Here is a 20,149-nt window from a genome sequence, read left to right as displayed (position 1 = left end):
AGCATAAAACTTGGAGAAGAAAGCTCAATGGAGAGAGGAAGCTACTCAGAGTACATCTGCTAAACCTTAGAGGAGGAAACGAAGAGACCAAGGACTGGGGAAGAAAAGCTGATGTCCTTTTCAGCACTGGAAGGAGGATTCAGTCACATCTTTCCTTTATGTTAGTTCTGTACTCTCATGTTCAAGAAAGAATGAATACATTATCCTGTAACCGTTAAAACCAGAAATACCTATTTTCTTTTCCTAACAACCTCTCCTTTCCTCCAAATGGTCGTCTTCACAGTTAGTGAAACAGGACAAGTGAACAAACTGTATAGACAGAATAGTTGTTTCCCACATGTGCTATGCATAAGACTAAGCATCTTTTAAAAGACTGCAGGAGCTGTACCTGCATTCATGGTACCACTCTCCTTTACACAGTCTTATGCTCGTTCTTACCACTTACGAGAAGATAACTGGGACAAAAAAAGACAGCCAATTGGGTTTCCACTTGTACACCCATACTTGTACGAACAAAATACCTTTGCTGGGCAGTCATCTGCTATCACTGACTATTTCAGGTCCCTTCAAGAAGAATGGTGCTATATGCATTCTATATTGTTACAGGCTGCCTAAAATATTCTGTATGTTCCTCTTTGTGTAAGAGAGAACAATTATTAGGGGAGTCCTTGAGTCAGGAATAATTGTGTGACCTGCATTAACATCATCAAAATGATAAGTTATTAGAAAGTCTGCTTACCTGTCCAAGGTCCAATATATTCTGGCTGCATTTGTTTAAGTAAAGGATTACTTTTTGTGAAGAACTGCCTTCTTTTGATAAAAACAGAAGGGGAAGTGATAGTGAAATGGCATTCCAGAGAACCAGAGTGTTGCAGATGACAACGGTTTTTACCGTTGGTTTTTACAACAATGGTTTTTACACCAGAGCTGGTAGTGAGATGAGAGAATGTCCAAGCCAAGGGAAGAGAGATGAGTATTTTGAGGAATACTGAGCAACAGCTTCAACCTATGCTATCAGATTTACTATTTAGAGGCACATGAGTATGATAAAGTTAGTCAGGCATTCTTGCTCTCTGCTGTTGAGCTCTTTTTTCCAAACCCCATTTGGATTTGCATTTTCCCCCCTTTAAATTGTCATCTGTGCTTTCCTGATACTAGCTCACTTAAAGATCCTCTGCTTCAAGTTTTAGAAGCAGCAGACCCAGTAGTACCTGCAAAGAGCAACTCCCAACAGTCCTATTTCTGGCATTCATCCCAGAAGAGTCACACACTGTTCATGCTGAACAGCCCTGTTGCAACTGGAGGCCAGTATTTTTCCTCCTCCTTTTAGTTCGTTTGGAAGGAAATGTAGATTGGGACTGTCAGGACTGTCTGAAACTGTGTTACTTCCCAGGACTGCCTGCTAACTGGCCACTGGGGACACCACAAACAGAAGAGGTAAATGTGTTTGACAGACTTAGCTTGTGAACTTCCTGATAGTGGGAGGCAGAATTTTTTTTTATTTTTTTTTTTTTTTTTACTTTTCCCTGATTATTTTTCTTGTACTACTAAAAATTAGTGCTATTGCTGAAAAAAATTTAAAAGCCCTACTAAAAAATGCAGGGTAAATCTTGTCTTTATACCTGGAAAAGAGAAGCAATAAGATATCTAGTGCAGTCTTCTCTAGTACTTTGTCCTTTCCTCAAGAGCTAAAAAATAACTGCTGCATTCCACCTTTTTATGAATTGCATTCCTGGGTACCACTTGTTTTGATGAGATGTAACCAAACAAGCTGTGCAGTCATTCCGCCCCAGTGTGATGGCTTCCAAGAAAGCACTTCTAACAACAGACAGTGGTTAAAAAACAGCACACATTTCTGGCCTAAGCAGCCAGTCTAGCCGACTGGAGAACTTAATACACCCGTTATCTCCTGATTAGCTCGTAGTTTTACCCTACACCTTTTTAACAGTGCTTGATGGAGAAGAACACACTAAGCTCTTAGAACAGTTTTTAATTTTCTTTCTCTGCTTTGGCTTGGTCTGCAACACCATTCACATTTATTCAAAAAAGTCAAATTATCAGTCCTATACACCATATGCCATATTACTGTACCTGTTCCAGAGGCAAGAGGTACTTCCCAATGCAATGATCAATCTGACAACTTGGAACACTGCCTCAAAAGAGCATGCAGAAACCCCATGGAGATGGCCATAGCAGTACATAAAGAGGTCTTGTTTATTTTCCTACTAACTCAGGCATCTGAAGAAAGACCTTCACGTCTACTAGCTAAAATTGGCATGGGAAAGTACTAATGATATGTTGTGCCAATCCCAGAAGCAAAAAAATCATACAGGAAGACATGGGGAATTACTTAAAGCTGGCACAGAGGTAAAACAGCTGTTCTGGAAATCCTCACGGAAAGCACAAGAGATGCATCAGTAGGAGCACTGTCGCATTTAGGACTGGGTGGTGGGATTTGGTTCTTAACAGTCTCAGTGCTGATAGTTACAAAAATGCAGGTTCAAGAACATGTAGGTTTTCCAGGGTCAATGGTTTCCTCCCTTCCCTTCAGACTAAGTGAAGGGACTCTGACCACCAGCAGTTGGTTGGCATCAAGGAACCAACACAGGAATTTAAGAACTGGCTGAAGTCTCTAGGCAGAAGTTCCCTCAAATTATTGTTTGCATGTGTGCTGACTTGCCAGGAGCCCCAAGCACTGGTCTTGGCTTAGTTAGTGAGCTTTCAATAACGTTCTGCCCCATCATCTGTTGCATTCTGAATCCAAGAGACTGACCCTGCCTACCATGTTTCCTGCCACCAGGAACTTTACCAACAGAAAGAATGATAACTCCTGTTTGCTACCTCAACAAATACACAACACTTAAAACGCATTACAGGTCTGTGGACGGGATGGCTAGATAACAATTCCTGGTAGTCCTGCATCTTCCTTTCTCTAATGCCCAGTTTAAAATTAGACATTGTTAAAACCTTAGTGTAGTTGTTTCACCTCATTAGTGGTGCTGCAAGAAGAACTCAGAGTTTCCTGGTTCTCATTAATCTTTTCATCTTACCAGCTTGTGGGGCTTTTGGAAGGTGCTTAGATTGGATCTCCACAAGCAGACAGAAACAAATACATGAGATCACTTTTCTGGTAGAGCTAAGAGAAGAACCCAAGAACTCCAACAGCTCCCTGGCCTATCCTCTACACGAGACCATGCTGCCTCCTACTTACAGACAAAACAAGAACAGATCGTTCAAAACACAGTGTGACCTTCACAGAAGTGGAAGCTAGAGGTGTTCTCTGACATAGTTCCTGTTTGAGCAGCAGCACATCCTCCAGGAAAGCAGAGAATACTGGTTTCAATGTTTCTAGCAGGGGACATAACCCTTGTTACTCTCATGTCAGTCTAAAAAAGTGCCTCGTTTCTCACCTGAATGGAACTTGCAACCTTTTTACAGTCATTGCTGTTCCCAATTTTTTAGCATCCCTTTTTAACTGCTGATAGCAACACCGAGAGTGTTCCTGTAAAAAAGAGTTTCACCAATGCCAAATACAAAGTTAATATAAATTCTCCACTTCTACTAAAGATTTCTTTCTGTACCTGTGAGCATTACACTAGCCACACAGAATCATGTTAGGAAGCAGTGTTCAAGCGATAACGTATAATAATCCTCATACTCTTTCAGCAACACTTTTCCTCCAAAACACAGTCCTTCACCTGTGGCCTGAATGTTACTAGATGGGTAATGTTACACTACACATTTGGTTCTATTAAAATGCAAATAGTTTACTTGCCCTTGGCTTACCAAGTAATTCTGATCAGTCTGTATCAGTGAGCTGTTCCTTTCATAATTCACAAGTCTGATCTCCCTTCCATACTCATACAATTTGCAGCCTTTGTCAGAAGTAGATTTTGTTTCTTTTCAACCTATTAATAAGGCTAAGCAAAGCAAGGCCAAGAACTGGTTGCTGGAAGATCCTGATGGAAATGCACTCAATCAAGCACCATTTAAAATCAAATTGAGACCTATGAGTTAGCCACATTTTAATCTATTTAATGTGTGCCATGTGGATTTTTGTATTGTTTTAGTTTTCACTCAAAATATTATGCAGTACCAGTCAAATGCCTTACACAGTCTAAGTATATATGATAATAATATTACCTGTGTCAACCAGGCCTGTCACTTCAAACAAACATACCAAGTTTAAAGATTTATACTTATCTGCTCCAAATTCACATATCCACAGAAAAAGTAACAAACACTGGCCAGGCTCCTTACACAGGAAGGCACACCATTCAGCTTAAATGGACTCTTTTTTTAATTCACTCATTTTGAGGCAATTGTCATTATTTTCTTGGGGGGCAGGGGAGGGAAATGCCAATGCACCACGTTGTTTTCACTAGCCTGGAAGAGAAAACACTTACATATATATAGATATATAGATATGTATATATATACACACATATGTATGTGTGTATATATATACGTGTGTGTGTGTATATATGTATATATACACACTAGTGTATATATACACAGAATATACATATATGAATATACAGAATATATGCACACACACTTTGCTCAGATTTGTTTACAAAATATGTAGCATTTTTATACCATCCAATAAGAGGTACATGATTTTAAACAAATCTTATAGAAATGACATGTTATTGGAAATTTACATGTAAAAAAATCCAGCACAAAAAAATCCAAAAGCTAAAACAAGATTTTGCTACTAATCAGTGCTTCTATCACCCTTCAAGAAAAGAGAAACACAGTTATTTATGTGTGATGTAAAGGCAACATTGAGGGGTTTTTTGCTTTTTTTAAATTAACCACCAAATATAACCCCCTAAAATTACAAAGAATCAAAGTCCATTTACAGATCAAGTGCAGTAAACTAAATGTTCCTTCAGCACAAAGCAGCACTAGAGAAAATAACTGGGAGAGGGAAGGTGGAGGCCAACTGGCTTAGCTAGGGAGGCAGCAGGTGGCTTCTGCAGTGGCCACACAGGTCAGAGACTCCATCCTGAAGCACAGACAGAACTGAAGACTGTATTTAAATAATGGTCACACAGAGCTGATGTTCAGGCCTTTGCCTAGCTTCTTTCAGCAGTTTGACAAGTGATTTCTATATTTTTATCATTCTGTATCCAATGGGCTGTTTTTGCTTTTGCAGTGGCTTGTCACTGAGAGGAGTTGTACGGAGGATCTTGCAGACAGTTCAGCCACTAACATTTACCACAGGTACATGACGCTGCAGTTGTCAGTGGCAATTTTGAAATGTTTACCCTGGATAAATGTGTGTTCTGAGCATCCAAAATGACTTGAAAGAACATACAATGGCAGAGGGAAGCAGATGGCCTGGAGAATCCATTGCATTTACAGAAATGGAACTGCTACTTTCAATCACATGACATCTCCCCAGTTGTGTGAAGAGTTTGGTGTCAACGTCAGCTGAACTCAGTGAGGAGTGGCTGGCCTTCGCATCAGATGTCTGTGATCCAAGCAGGTTGCAGAGCCAAGAACATGCTGCTAGCAGAAGGGCAGTCTACAGCTGCGGATGACAGCTGTCATGCAGTCAGCGATGCCTTATAGGTGTCACCTGTAGGAACCATGCCTTCCATGCTAATTCACCCGAAGTCCCATAAACAGCAAAAGGAAAAAATGAAATGAAAGGGCCAGGTGGATCCAGGTGTCATATTACTATCCTTTGAATGTAGTGTCATTTTAGTTGTTAAATAAGGGGCTTGACCAGAAGGACTCTATTTTATCAGGTGAACTGGAGAGGAAGCTCTTGTCTTGTGAAAATGAAAAGGAGATCTAACGCTCCTTGTGCTAAGTTTTACAAATTAAGATTTCTGCATTCAGAAGGTAATTTTTCAGAAGATAAATCTGTTCAAGTCACGCTGTGTAAAAATGTAAAGAGGCAGACAGGAATTTTTCAGCCATAACTATAATATCAAGGACCAGACTCTGGAGCATGAAGTCAGGAAGGGCTTGATTTTTAAGGAAGGCCCAGCTGGATCATACTGTGCTGGCAAGCAGAAGTGGGGGTAGTTTCTCCATTCTAGAAGCTGGTTTGGAAAGTAATTTCTGGGGAGGTGGTAAGAGTGACCTATTCAAGGGCTCTTTTTTTGTGGATGGAGAGAAAAGACTGGGAAGGTATACAAACCTCCACAGTGGTCTCCAGTCCAGCTTGGGAGCTCAGTGTTGAGAAGGGATGGGGCCAGATGTGTTCAGTATTCTTAAGAACCAGAAAACATGTCCATTGCAGCCTGTTGTTGCAGGGGATAGAGAACTTATTCCATTATTTGTAACATGTTCTATATGCCAATAACCCCAGCTGGCACATACAGCAAAGTAGATACATTGCATGTGAAGATTTAATGCATCTCACAGCCATCCAAAGAGGCATCCAGGGAAGAGTATGGGGAATGAATTCAGCTACATTCTCAGAAAGTCTGAATGCCTCCCTGGACTGCAGGCACACACTGCAGCAAATACATGAGAAAGGCAGCCTTATCTTGGATGCCAGGAGTGTGGGGGCTACTGGAGGAGGGATTACTTTCCTGTAATAGGAGCAGGGAATATCTCAAAGTATAGAAAGGTGCCTCAACTCCACCAAGATGACAGTGCAGAGGTTCAGAATCTAGAGAAGAAGGGTGATTCTGGCGACCCCTTGCCAAGGAGGGGGCATCCTGCCATGGAGAGCCAAAAGTTTTCCAGACGTATGTAAGAGCATGTGCACAAGGCAAGCGAATGAGCGCAAACAGGCTTATGGAAAACATTGAAAGAATCACTCCACGGGTGGCTTGTGGCTCGACAACAGGATTGGCTAGGTAGAAGAGCACATAGCACAGGGGCACCTCAGAGCTGGAAGCCTTCCATGGGAGCCTCACACTGCTGGAAGATGTACTGTTGCTGGCTGATATCCACCTGTGGGGCAATGCTGCTGTCTTCATCCTCTGTTCCAAAGTAGTGCTCAATCAGATCAAAGGCCTTCTGATAAATCTCTTGATTCTCATGGCTCTGCAGGAATTCAATCTTGTCCAGGCCTGCAGAGAAAAGAAGTACATAAAAGTTACAGCTTGGTGAAAGCATATGACCGTGATCATTTTTGGTCTGTTGTGAACATCAAGTTCCATGACAATTCTCTCCCACCTTCAGAAAGAACAGGTCCCCCTATGGAGACCCTTACCCAACTTGTACTCTCCACACCCAAGGAAAAACAGGTTGAACTACAGAGTTCCCTATAACTGTGCGACGTGTTTCATACTTTATGTCTGCCTCTACGCTCTCACTCAAAAAATGAAATCAATGAGCTTGAATGTGTAAAGACAAAGGTCTCAAAGACTTTTTCTGAAGAGACTTTTAGGACCATGTTTCCTGAAAGTGTATTCACAGTGCTTTGTTTACAAGGACCATGACTACAGAATCACGTAACTGCAAGTTGGAAGAGACTTCTGGTAATCATCTACTCCAACCTGCAACCCAGCCAAGCACTACCATGAACACCAGATTAGGTCAGTTGTGTCTAGCCAAGTCTTCAAAACTTCCAAGGATGGAGACTCCATTACCTAATGTGTATCATGTGTGTATACAATGCAGTTAAACTCATGCAACCAGTTTTTGGGCAGACATTATGCAGGTGGGCAAACTCAGGCCCTGTAGTCAGAAACAAATGAAAATAATACAGCAAGCTAAACTATCTTGATAGTTTAGAGCCACTCTAGTAAATCCCTAATATTGGGAATTGTAGTGGCTTTCTTGTCTGCTCCTTTTACTATGTATGAAGACTAGAGAAAACAATTCTCTGATACTCTATAGACATTTCTGCAACACTGACATGAAAAGGGAAGTTAAAACCTAGAACAAGGCAAGAAAAAAATCCTATTCTCATATAACTCTTCCCTGGAAGTCAAGGTAACCACGAAGGGAACCACGGTTCAAGAAACCGTGTTCAATGATACTATCCTCTTCTATACTGCTCTTGATAACCCATTTTTATTTTTCTTAGTAAGCACTTGCCAGTCAACAAGGAAACTAACCTTAAGGGTAGCAGTAGCTCAGAACTAGGATGAAATGATGCTAGTACATGTCAGAACGTCAGCACAACAAAGGCAAACAAGGAAGTTGCTGCTGCTGCCATAATTCTACAGAGCGGCAGAGAGGGAAAGGAAAGGTTTGAAACCTGAGCGAGAGAGCAGTGTGCCTGAACTTTTATCTGCTGTGGAGGGAAGATACTGAGGCTGAATGACACCCAGAAGTACCCCTCAGGATCAAAAGAAATTAAGAAAAGAAGATCTGCACACATTGTCTCCAGTCTACATACAAACGTTACGCAAGTATGGAGTACATTGGTAAGTGGAGACTTGTCAAAGAACAGTTAATTTTCAGATATAATAGTGATGAGGAAATTAAGAGAATTTGGTCTACTGACAGTAAACTCTAATGGGTTTGTGATCATTGCTTTAACTCCTGACTTCCACAGATGTTTTGTTCGTACCATATGCTTCTTCAATAAGAGCGCAGTAAGGATTAATGCCAGTGCCACTGCGTTTGGATTCCTGCTCTCCAAGCCTCAGGATGTTCTCCAGCCCATTCAGTGCTACTTGCACAATCTTTGAGTCCATCACTGTAAGGAGGTCGCAGAGTGGTTTGATGCATCCCAGTTCTACTAAATACCTGAAAAACACCACATGGAGCCCAGTAAATTGTCTGCAAAATTATAACCAGTGTAGACATTCAAGTACTTAGCATGAAGGTTTAAGAACCAAAACAATCAGATAAAGTATCAACTTGATTGGAGAAACTGGAGAAATTATATACATCTGCAGATATGAAATAATAACTTAATTTTGTAACATACATTTATAATTCTGTAACTATAACTTATAACTATTTTATATTAATATAAACTATATTAATTAATTTATAATTTTATGATTTTATTTTATACAAAATTGCATATAAGCATAACGTACTGGTATAAGTTAAACAGGAAAAACAATGCACACAATGCCCTTGTCTGAGGGGCTGAGCTATTCCTCTCCAGACTGCTAATGCACTTTGTTACACTCTGCAATGACCACTAAGAAATGAGTTTAAAAGTTGCACTTAGTTTTTTCACATAAGAGCAATAGTTCAATTAATGAAATAAGTATTACAGCTGAAATACTTATGTGATTTCTCCCTAAAGGAATGAATGGCTTATTCACAACTCAATACAAAGATGTGGTCTCTCTGGATACAAACACTGGAAGCATACTGGAGGCTTTCCAGTTTCTAGGTTATTAGTTTGATTTCTTGCACAAACACTAATTCACTCAATTGCATCGAAATATTTGAACTATTTCATACTTGATCTGTTCAGCAGAGCCTCCAGATGTTGCATTCGTGATTGCCCAAGCAGCTTCCTTCCTTGTCCGAAACTCAGCCGTTTGCAAAATATTTATAAGAGCTGGAAAGATATGGGCATCTATAACTGTCTGCAAAAAGAAATAACATGTCAGGGTTACAATAAAAATTATAAATAACTTCCTTGTCCTGAGCTAGTTAATGTCTATGCTCAGCACAACACATTAAACAAGGAAACGTTAACTTATCAAGGGGCAAAAATCAGTTTTCAGCTTTACATTCAAACCCTAGATATCACCGGGGTCTGTGCTTATCCCAAAAGAATTCAAAACATGGTCAGGTGGAAGTGACTGCCATATCTAATGTGTTACTTAGTCATACCTTGACAGCAAAAGAATGCCATACCTCCCTTATTTTTCCAGGTAGTGAACCACTCAGCTATTAAGTCAGCAAACCACTAAGTCATTAAGATCCCCTAAACAGAGAAAAAAAACTTCTTGAGCCTGTATGTCGTACGACATTTCCACTGGGTAGACAACAGAGCAAAAAAGAGAATGTATTGTAAGAACTCCTCAAAACAAGCAAGCACCAATATATTCTTTCCTGGTGAAAAGACAAAGCAACAGATGGCTCAGTAGCATGGTTAACTGCTTAGCTCACCAAACTTATGTAAGTCAAATGAGTATTTAGTCAGCAGCTCAAAGTTTCCAGTAACTTCCTCTGGTAAGAGCCTTTTGCAATAAGACACAAATGAAACCAGTTTAGTTAGACGTGTATGACAAGGATCTGAAACACTTTCAAAAGGATCATTCAAAGCAGCAAGAGTTTAGGATTACATTTTTAAACTACTGTTTTACAAATATAAGTCATCACAGAACTGGTAAAGGCAAATTCAAAGAAAGCCAGAGAGATCCTTCTCAAGGAGCTCCATACAAGAAAACTAACAGATTACATACAGCAAAAAGCTATAGTCAGTTCACGGTGTGGATGGTTACCCTGTGAAAAAAAAAAAAAACCAAACAAACAAAAAACAAAACCACAACTGTTTGATATTTCTTTTACCCTTCCTGTTTGTCTGGGAAGGCACGCTGCATCTACTTTGTAAATCCATACCACGTATCAGTTGTATCGAAAGTGTCACAAACACTGCCTCCTTTACCACAGAATCTGCACTTCTAGTACAGCAATCTGTGGCCCTCAAGGAAAACCACTTACACTTCCATCATGCCATGCTATATTAGATTTGTACTTTGCAAAGAATATTTGGCAAAAAGTCCTTAACTGAAATTTTTGAACATGAATGCTGGAAGTGGTAGGTCATAAACAGGAGCCAGCTATTTAAAAAAAGGACAAAAGATAAAAGAACATGTCTTCAAAAAACAGGATGCATTTTCCCCCCGACATATTTTACTAGGAAAAAACATTTAATTTTTAAAAATACACAAAAGCAACACACTGTAAGGGTACATGGAACGCAAGAGCATCTGCTTCATTAAGGTTATCAGATCGATGACCTTTTCAGCTCAAAGGGAGATACAAATAACAGGAAATAATCAATAAAACACACGGTGACACAAACCTGATAGACAAGGGATAAGAGAGACGATCACAAAGAGGGAAAGTCTCCAGTCACTAATTAATGGGCCATTAAGAAACTACAGGCACGACTTTGCAGAGAGCCAGCCTGGACTTCGTAACTGATAACACAGGGACAAGTGGGACTCTGCAAAACTTAATAACGAATCTTTTCTTAACTATCTTACCACGTAACCTCCCTCTCTAGCCCGTGTGAGTGCTGTAAAGATTAGGTGCTAGCAACTGAAACCAGTGTGAGTAAATTTGGGCCAGGAACTAACTCAGACCTCAGGAGAAACCTCTGTATCTGTGGGGCCAGCAACTGGAGCAGGTGGGGGTCTCAGCATCAGTAGCTGGAGGGGCCATGGACTAGGGAGTGTGTTTCTGGGGTGCCCAGAAAGGGTGAATTCAGGGCCAGCAACTGGTGTCAGACCTTGGGTGAAGGGGCTCCTGCAACTGGAGCAGGTGAGGGGCACAGCAGCAGCCCTGGGGCACGTTCACAGTCCGTAGTGCCCATGTGCCTGGATGCCAGCTACTCAAGGGAGTGGGGTGAAGCTGAGTGAGGGTCTCAGCACCTCAGCTGGAGTGGGACTGCAGGTCACAGGACCCATGTGCCTGGGCACCAACTCCATGGGGTGGGGGGATTTACATTTTCCCCAAATGTGGTGGTGGGAGTGGAGGAGCACGGTATACATAATTTGCTGGCAAGCTTCAAGCTGGCCTAGGTGGCAAGTAGAAGGCCCAGGATCCAGGCATGGACAGAGGGCCTGTGCTGATATTCAAGGGATCTACAATTGTGGGGATGGTCAAGACAAATGTGCGCATCTGTTTGCTAGTGAGAATGAGGCTGGACTAGCCCGTGAGTAGGAGACAAGTACAGTGAGTTAAGAGAGCTCAGGATCCAAGCATGGACAGTATATGGGTAGACTCCACACTGATACTCAAGAGATCTGTGAATGTGTGCATGCGTGCTTGTGGATCTAGAGTGAGGGCATGTGTGTTTTCACTAGTGAACTTCAGTCCTGATCAGCTGGAGAGGAGAAAAGGAACTTGGCAGTCTACACTTACGTTTTATGTGAGTCCAGGTAGTGCTACACAAGGGTGTTGTTGAGGTGGAAGCCCTTATAAGAACAGTGCGTTAAGGGATGTTAAGTATTCTCTACCAAAAGAGCCTGATATAGATCCAGGGTAGGATACGTGAGGGCATTAGTACTTTACTATTCCTGCGAAGAACAAGTCAAAAATCTCATTATCACTTCTTAAATCCTCTCCCCAAAAGAAAACTTTTACATGAGATTTATTTCCTCAGAAAATATCTTCTTAAAACCAACTTCTTTAGTAAGTACTAAAATCAGGGCATGATAGCATGCAACTAAGCCAGCACTTCTTAGCTGACAGGCAGTAACATACTTCGAGGCTTCTTAATGCAAAAAAAAAAAAAAAGTTACCTTAATATGTTTCAATTTAAACTTGTAAAATAGTAGAATTCCAGAACACAAGGAACTAGTAATGGCAGGGCAGGAAGCAGGAAAATAACAAAAGATTGTTATTGTTTTCCTTCTGGCTCAACCCATTTTGAACTCTGCTTCAATGCAAAGTCTGGTGGGTAAAATTACTCTTCTCAGAATGGAGAAATGTGCATTTGAACCTTTTCAGAAGGAATTGAATCCAGACCTCGCATCTCTTGGGTGAGTGCTCTTATTTCTAATTCTCCTTATTTCTATTTCTGTTTCTTTCTATTTCTTATTCTATTGTATAAAAGGCTATGGCCACCTTGTTTACTTTCTTCTCTACAGTGAAGTTGGCTATCTTTACCCAAGCAGAACAGATTAAAACACCATGATGAATTGCAGCCTCTCATAAAGCACTTCACTGAAAGAGCCTGGCTCAAGAGAGAAGCAGATTATTAGTCACTATATTTTTGTTTCCTACTGCTTGACATGCAATGTAAGTGTTGTCACCATCTCACCCTAGCACGAGTCCCAGTTAAAGGTACTGAACTGTCCCTCTGTAATACTGCAAAGTTTTTCAACTAGCAGTCTGTTGACAGTTGAAACTCTCAGAGCTTAGATTTTTTTAAATAATACATTAACTAGGTCAGAAAATAGTTTCCTTTAACCTTAGTATCTTCACTAGATTTCAGAAGTCCAGTTAAACTCAACAAGGGTGGAAACAATAAAGAATTAATACAGAGAAAGTGCTAGCAGAATCTATTATTTACACCCCATGTCTTGCAGCCTTGCCCGCAGCAGTTACTCTTGAAAACAAACTAGAATGCCCAAGGATTCCTAGCTCTATGACATTTTACATGGGAATAACAGTCATTGTGGAAACATCATCTTTCCCTTTCAATTAAATTCCTTCTAAGTGATAAAATAGTAAACTACTAAAATACAACTTGTTTTTGTTTTTTTCTTGAAGAAAAGCAAACCTCAGGCAGAGCAAAACCCTAAAGGGCTGTGGCAGGATAAGGTACCTAAAACTTCTGAGGATTTAGAAAGAGTTAATTCAAATTACTTTACTTTTTAGCATTACTATACTCTGCATGCCTGACGTGGAAGTGGGTTAAAGACTAAAGTAATGTAGTGCATATAAAAATGCTCAAGATAAGCATAGCTTTCAAACAAAATGAAACCCCTTAATTAAGGGGTTTCAGTTCAACAAGAACTTTAAAAACGTGAAAGAAATAAAAAAGAAATGAAAAAAATCAAGTTGTAAACTAAGGACTGATGTACAAACTACTGCAGATCTTGCTCTTTGTCACCTGTTCAAATGTTCCGCTATTCCTTGAAAAACAAAGTGCCTTGGCTATTCATGAAAATGGTGGGCAACTGCCTCATACGTGCCATAAAGTAAAGGATGTTTAAGCATTCTTTCTGAGCTGGTGATGCATTGCAACGCTTGCATTTATCTATGCCCTCTAAATGTGACCAGAATTTTTCAAGCAGTATAACAGCAGGCCAACAGGGTAATCAAAACTTAAAGAAACACTCCAAAACCTGTATTGTTTCATATGGATTTTTCCAATCCAAATTACTCTTGTGTTTGCATGTAAGAACAAAACATACTAACATCTTGCTTCCAACAGCAATCAGCATCGGATGCACAGGGAAGTGTAAACTCTAGTCTTCTTTATTTTTCTTTTTCTCCTTTTTAAGTATTCACAGTTGCAGCAATGAGTTCCAGTTTGACTACACCTGTATGAGAAGGTATGTTCTCGTTTGTCCTAAATGCAGCACCTAGTAATTTCTGGTGCCTCTTCCTTCAAGGCTCTTGCTCAAAACCAAAGCACAATCATTCCTTGTTCACCTTCTCAGATGCCACTCATGTTTCTACAGCTTTCTGCCACATCTGTCTTCACTTGTCTCATAGTCTATGAAGTTCTTCCTCATACGGAATCCAGATGACATTTTATGGTCCCTCCTTACCACCCACTCCTACCCTATCCTCTGAAGATAGATCTATATACAGAGCAACATTGAAGATTTATGCTAGAACAAGAATAAAGATTCCCCTTTTGGTTTTTTATCCCTTTCCTGATGATTTCTAATATTCACATTGGTTTTAGGTTGCCACTACTAGGACCTAAGGTAGTATCTTCAAAGTTCTTTTCTGCATAATAGGTAATCCAGAGCCCATCCTTTAATACATTAAACTAACACTGAAATTTTTGCCCAACTGCATCCTCACAAAACTGCATTTGTTGGAACTGAACTCCATCTTGACATGTAACTGCAAGTCTTTCAGAAAACTGAAATTTAATTTTAATTGAAATCCAAATTTTCAAATTTACTTTGAAATTGAACTGAATTGTAATGCTCAGTCCTTCAGCAAATCTGGCTCTCACTTTTGAGGTGTCAACTTTTTTGTGTTTAGTTTTTTAACTTTTTTTTTTTTTAAAATAGATGGTATCCCTGTGCGCTGGCCATCCAAGAGGGTTGCCTGTCTCTTGGAAACATTCTATATCCTTCTTATTTATTTGAATCAAGCTTCTTCACTTTATAGTATTTGACTTTTAAAGAGTGAAACTAGATAAAAGTGAATTTTTAGAGTTTTATTGTGTCTGCATGGATGTTGAATCTAAATACATCGTAGTCATTGTTAGGGAGCAGGTCTTCAACAGTAGTACATTGGATTAGTATTTTGAGCTTGTCAATACCAAGCGAATTTGCTTCTCCTCCTTTGGGTTCCCACAAATAAATCACTTATGGTATGCAAAAATACACATATGCATTTAGTATGCAAGTGTTGGCATCATGTGTCTACACATGATTCATCACAGAAATGTGAAAGCAACCAAGTCTTACAGCATGACTGTTTTCCGGCTCCTTTCAAGCTCCCTCATTACCTTTAACAAATCAAGATTACAGTCACCACCCTAGCTGGCAGCTGTGAATATAGCCCTACTGCTATGATCTCCTCCTCCTGGCTGGAAACTTCAGTTCATAGAGGCTTCTCAGTTGCTTGTGTTCCAGTTACCTTGTTTATTGATTCAATTTACAACTGCTTTTTAAGTAACACAGCAAATATTTGTAAGCCAAAGGTACTTAACATGATGACACGAGTACAAAACCACTGCCATCAGAGAGTCAGAAAGGAAGCACTCCAGATCCCAGGTCTAATGAACTTTTATGTTGTTGACATAGACACCTACACCCATATACTCCAAACTGTGTATAAAGCAAACTTCTAGCCACTTTATACAAGGTTGCTACTGCTGTCGGGAAGAACCTGCACTATAACGAACAGCACCTTGTTGAGGTGTCTCCAGCTTTTAGGGTCTGTCGTACAAAAAAAAAAAGATAGCAATATACACTGCTGAGGTTTTCAGGCAGAATAAAGGAATTAAAGGCACTCTAGCTCTGCTGCACTCAATGTGGTATTGATGTATGGGATTCACCACATGTAAAAGCCTGAAAACAGATTTTGTACTTAAACCTGAAAATGATTAATCTTTGACTTTTGCTGGTCCTCAAACAAATATGACCTTGTCCGCAATGCCATATTTTGCTCCTAATTGAGACACTTTTTGAAGTCCTGCCACCACAAGCACATGAAGATTTTAGAGCACTTTTGCAAAATATGGTGTAAACCAAACACACTATATATTTAAATAATTTGATACACAGTTTGCCTGTGTAAACCACAACTCTGAATCATGTCGTTCCTTTTCAATGTCCCCAGCGTTACTGTGGTCTTTTTGGAGAAGGGCCTTTGACAATTCTTAGCTTGTATCTTTACTCCAATTTGTAAACATATATTTCATTCCACAGTTTTTAAAACCTGACAGGCAATGTATCATTTACTACACTTGCCCGTGTCACATTTCTGTAAGGACAGGAAACCCTAAAGGAGGAAAAAACATGGCACAGATCCTGTTGGCTATCATGCCTAGCCATACTAGGGGTTCCAGATGTTCTTGTGAGAATTTCAGGTATATGAGAAAAAAAGTGGTAAGTTTCTTAACCTGTCAACAGGAGAGAACTCCTATGATGTCTTCACTGTCAGATATGGAAGATTGTGTCTGATGTATTGCCTTTCATAGCTTTTCAACGGGTTGTGAAGTTAGACACAGAACATTTTCTGAGGTATGTGATAGCCTTTCATACCCTTCAGAAGGGTCGACAGTCAGGGTTTAGCTTCAGTTGTGCAGTTCTCCTTCTGACTCCCAGGAAGATGTAGTTCCCCTTCTCCCTGACTGGGGAAGCTATCCACTGAAGTACAGCAAAGCTGTATACAAACTAGGAAATTAACAAACAAAAACTATACTTAGTGACAATCATGACTGCATCAGGATATACACATCCAACCCAAACCTTAAAAGCACAGAAATAAAGAGGGGAAAGACTGCTGTATTCCACCACACTTTTCTGTTGCCTAGGCACTGTCGATAACACACTCTGAAAGGCTTTCACTTTCACCTTTAGTGAGGAAAAAAACCCAAACCTCCTGTGCTTTAATATTAGCTACAAAAGAAAGTTCAGTGCTTACTTTCACACATTTCATGCATGTTAACTTATATTGCCTTACCACTAGAAAGAGTTTCTTTGATTGTGTTAGAGCGCAAATCTAATGGTGATCGGCTGCTGTCTTATCTTTTAGAAATGGCAGTGAAAGCCTTTGGAGTGTGCTACCAAACAGCATTGTAGGCAGTATGAGAGTGGAAATGAATATAGAAGTCCTTCCCTCTAATTTTATATTTCTACACTTTAGAGTGGGTGGATGGAGGGAGTGTAACCCAATGCAATCTTAAACAACACTAAATATAGCTCTGTCTGTTAATATTGGTTAGGTAAAATACCTATTGGATTTACCAAAATATTTCATTTACTTCTTGGTGGGCAGAAGGGCTGGCTAGATTATGGCTTGAGCACTACCCAAAGTTTCCATAGTATTCTAACATCCCAAATGTTCTGGAGCAACAACCCACTACTTAGATCAGCTGATAACTGGCAATAATGTGGTTTACTATTGCCAGGCAGACATTTAACTTTCAGGAAAAAAAATACCATGTACTGAAATTATTTCTTGCCTGATTTCTGGCTAAAGATTGTGCATGTTCAAAATTCAAAGAGTATCATACAGACTGGGATAGGTCTGGCAACAGTCTACGTATGACCTCTAGTAGGAACTATCGAGCAATTTGGAGGGACTGGGGAGAAAGGAAAATCAATTCTTTAGTTCAGAGCTGCATCTAGTATTTTAGAATTCCTTCTGTAGGGAAGAGCAGTTCTCAACAAGGAATGTTTTAATTCGTCACAACGTGAAATGAATTTAGAGAAAGAAAAAAAATACCTCAACTCACAGATTAAATAGGTTCATCCATGAACTTAGTTAAATCAGATATTCTTCCCAGGTGGGAATTATTCTTTGTCCTCACAGCTAGTGAAAACAGACTAGGCTTTTATCCTCCATTTTAGCATATGACCATCTTCAAGAAACACTTTACCAAACAGCATTTTCCAACCTCAGAAATTATTTTAAAGTGTTTTTCAGCTCAAAAGTTTACAATGATTTTGACAGTGATTGAGTAAGAGTTGTCTGAAGTAATACCTCAGAGAAAGAGTTTTCTGAGAAAAGCAGACGTATCAGCTCTGGAGCTGAAAGAAGGTTTCATCACACCTTGTATCTAACATGATATTCTCTAGGTTGAGACTAGAAACTAAAGAATTAGAGCCTTTCTGGAATTTGTTACACATCTATGATGGGACTTGCCTTTCAACACAACGTAATCATTGCAATTATACCTGCAATTGCCAATTTTACTTCCAGAAACAGTGGCCTCGAGATCTCTGACCAAGCATGTTGTAAACATTCTCCAATGTCCTTTGCTTCACAGCTTTCCTCTAACAGGCCTCCCTCTGCAGTTCCAAAAATCTAAGCCTCGTGATGGACATGATTTGCAATATCTCATAATTACCAGGATAGTTATCTCCTGCTCAGAATCCGAAACACTGGTTTTTTTAATCTCATTTGTATAACTGCCAGTATAGATTAAATTGGGTATGCACTTAGGGCAGTTAGTGTTTCACTATAGGGCATGTATGTGCTCGGAGTTCGAAGGCCACTCAATTGCTCTCAATGGGGCCTGAAGGATTCTTAAATGAATTATAACTTTCACTTTTGAGAAGCTGCTTCTCACATTTTTCCCCCCGGACTTGAGTAACGCATCAACATGCTTCCAACCTTGTCTGTGACATGTCCTAAGGCAGCTGCTTTAAGCTGGGTTCTTTTAAATCTACATGTATTTTGGTGATTTGGTTGACACTGTGTTTTCTTTCTGATGCAAGAATCCTGAGAAAGAAAGCTTCTACCTGCACAGCCACAACAACTATTTTTCTATGCAGAGTTAAGGGGGTTTTGTACTTCTAAAGACTCACCTACAAGAAATGAAGGTGCAATAGTAGTGGCTCATAGCATTAATTTCCCTCTCCCTGCCTTCCCACCTCACCTTTCCGAGTCACAAAGCAATTCCAATCTGTTCTCAGTAGAAAGGGGGCTGATCTAAACTGGTGATAAGACACTCCAAAACCTTTAAAAACTACTAAACACACATGCATAGCTGTACCTAACTATTTTGTTTAGCTAGATTAGGCAAATTTTGTTTTAACAAAGGAGAGATTATTTTATCCTTACTTGTTTTCAAATAAAGATGTGACAACAGTTTAGAAGCCAGACTATTACCAGGGGTCTAGTTAAGACTCTCCACCTAAAGCCTTACTTTTACATGTCCGAGTAGTAGATACCAGGCATAAGAATACTGTGCAAACAAGGACAGGCACTTACTCCTTCACTTGAACAGGACGACGTGGTACTGTGACTACTTATGTAGAAGTCACAGATGTGAATACACTATTGAAATAGCTTCCGATGCATTAGAATTTAAGTTACCTCTAGGACTCTTCACAACTGTATCTTCAGTAGATCAAGAATATGAAAATAGAGATCCTGAAGTTTTGAAAAAATGCTCTAATAACAAACTTTACTTTCTATTGTCACTTCCGATACTTATTTCTTTATGAATTACTTGTACGGGTATCTGATTTTCTCAAGCTCTCAACATTCCTATCTGATTGTGCATCCTGAAGTGACTCTCTGATAGACTTGGGAAAAACCACAAAGTTAAGAAAATGTATTGGGCTGGCTTGTTCCAACAGAAAATACTCTTAGACTTCCCAGGAGAACCAGAAATGGCCTTCTAGAGAGGAAGTACTGCTCCTCCCTGTTGCTAAGGTGGCAGCAGCATGGCTAAAGCAGCCAAAAAATTCTTCACTGCCAGAAAAGCAAAGGCAAAACCATTTTTACCTTAGTACAAGCAGTAGTAACTACCTTCTCTGCACTGCTAATTGCACAGCAATTACAATTGCTGATGCAGGAAAAAAACAGTGGTACAGTTGCTGATTTTACACAGCACTCTTCGTTAAAAATTCAGCTAATCCACAGATTAACACACAAGCCACATAAAGGCAGAATCAAAATTCTTGGAGCTCTACCAAGGTTAGATTAAGTAACCCTATCATTCTCTATATCTGACAAAAAACAAGATCTTCGGTGGTAAAAGTAAAATCTTGACTGAGAAAGCCGGAGCAAATACAACCATACGAGGTTTCTTTGCTCGCAGTTCCACTTCCATCTTAGTCACATCCTCACGTCAGACAAGAAGGACCTAAGCAGCCTTCCACCTTCGTAAGCCTTCCACCTTCGTAAGTTTTGGTTTTTTGCCTACTCATTT

The 20,149-nt window shown here is 39.9% G+C and overlaps 1 protein-coding gene across 2 annotated transcripts in view; it reads right to left on the bottom strand.

Annotated features, from left to right (window-relative positions):
* Nucleotides 1-914: 914 nt before the first annotated feature.
* The window catches only part of KPNA1 (karyopherin subunit alpha 1), a 57,794-nt gene continuing 38,559 nt past the window's right edge, over nt 915-20,149 (bottom strand). The window contains exons 12-15 of one of the 2 annotated variants that reach the window (XM_075511482.1): nt 9,346-9,473; nt 8,492-8,670; nt 6,922-7,040; nt 915-4,386 (exon numbers count right to left, since the gene is read on the bottom strand). In XM_075511482.1, the coding sequence (XP_075367597.1) occupies nt 4,309-4,386; nt 6,922-7,040; nt 8,492-8,670; nt 9,346-9,473 (504 nt within the window). In that variant the 3' untranslated portion in view covers nt 915-4,308. Of the gene's footprint in view, nt 4,387-4,728; nt 7,041-8,491; nt 8,671-9,345; nt 9,474-20,149 lie in introns of those variants that run through there. The other variant, XM_075511488.1, reaches the window with a different exon arrangement.

This window comes from Mycteria americana, chromosome 1 (genome assembly GCF_035582795.1).
Source record: "Mycteria americana isolate JAX WOST 10 ecotype Jacksonville Zoo and Gardens chromosome 1, USCA_MyAme_1.0, whole genome shotgun sequence".
Lineage (NCBI taxonomy): Eukaryota > Metazoa > Chordata > Aves > Ciconiiformes > Ciconiidae > Mycteria > Mycteria americana.
This window is presented reverse-complemented; position numbering and strand designations above follow the sequence as displayed.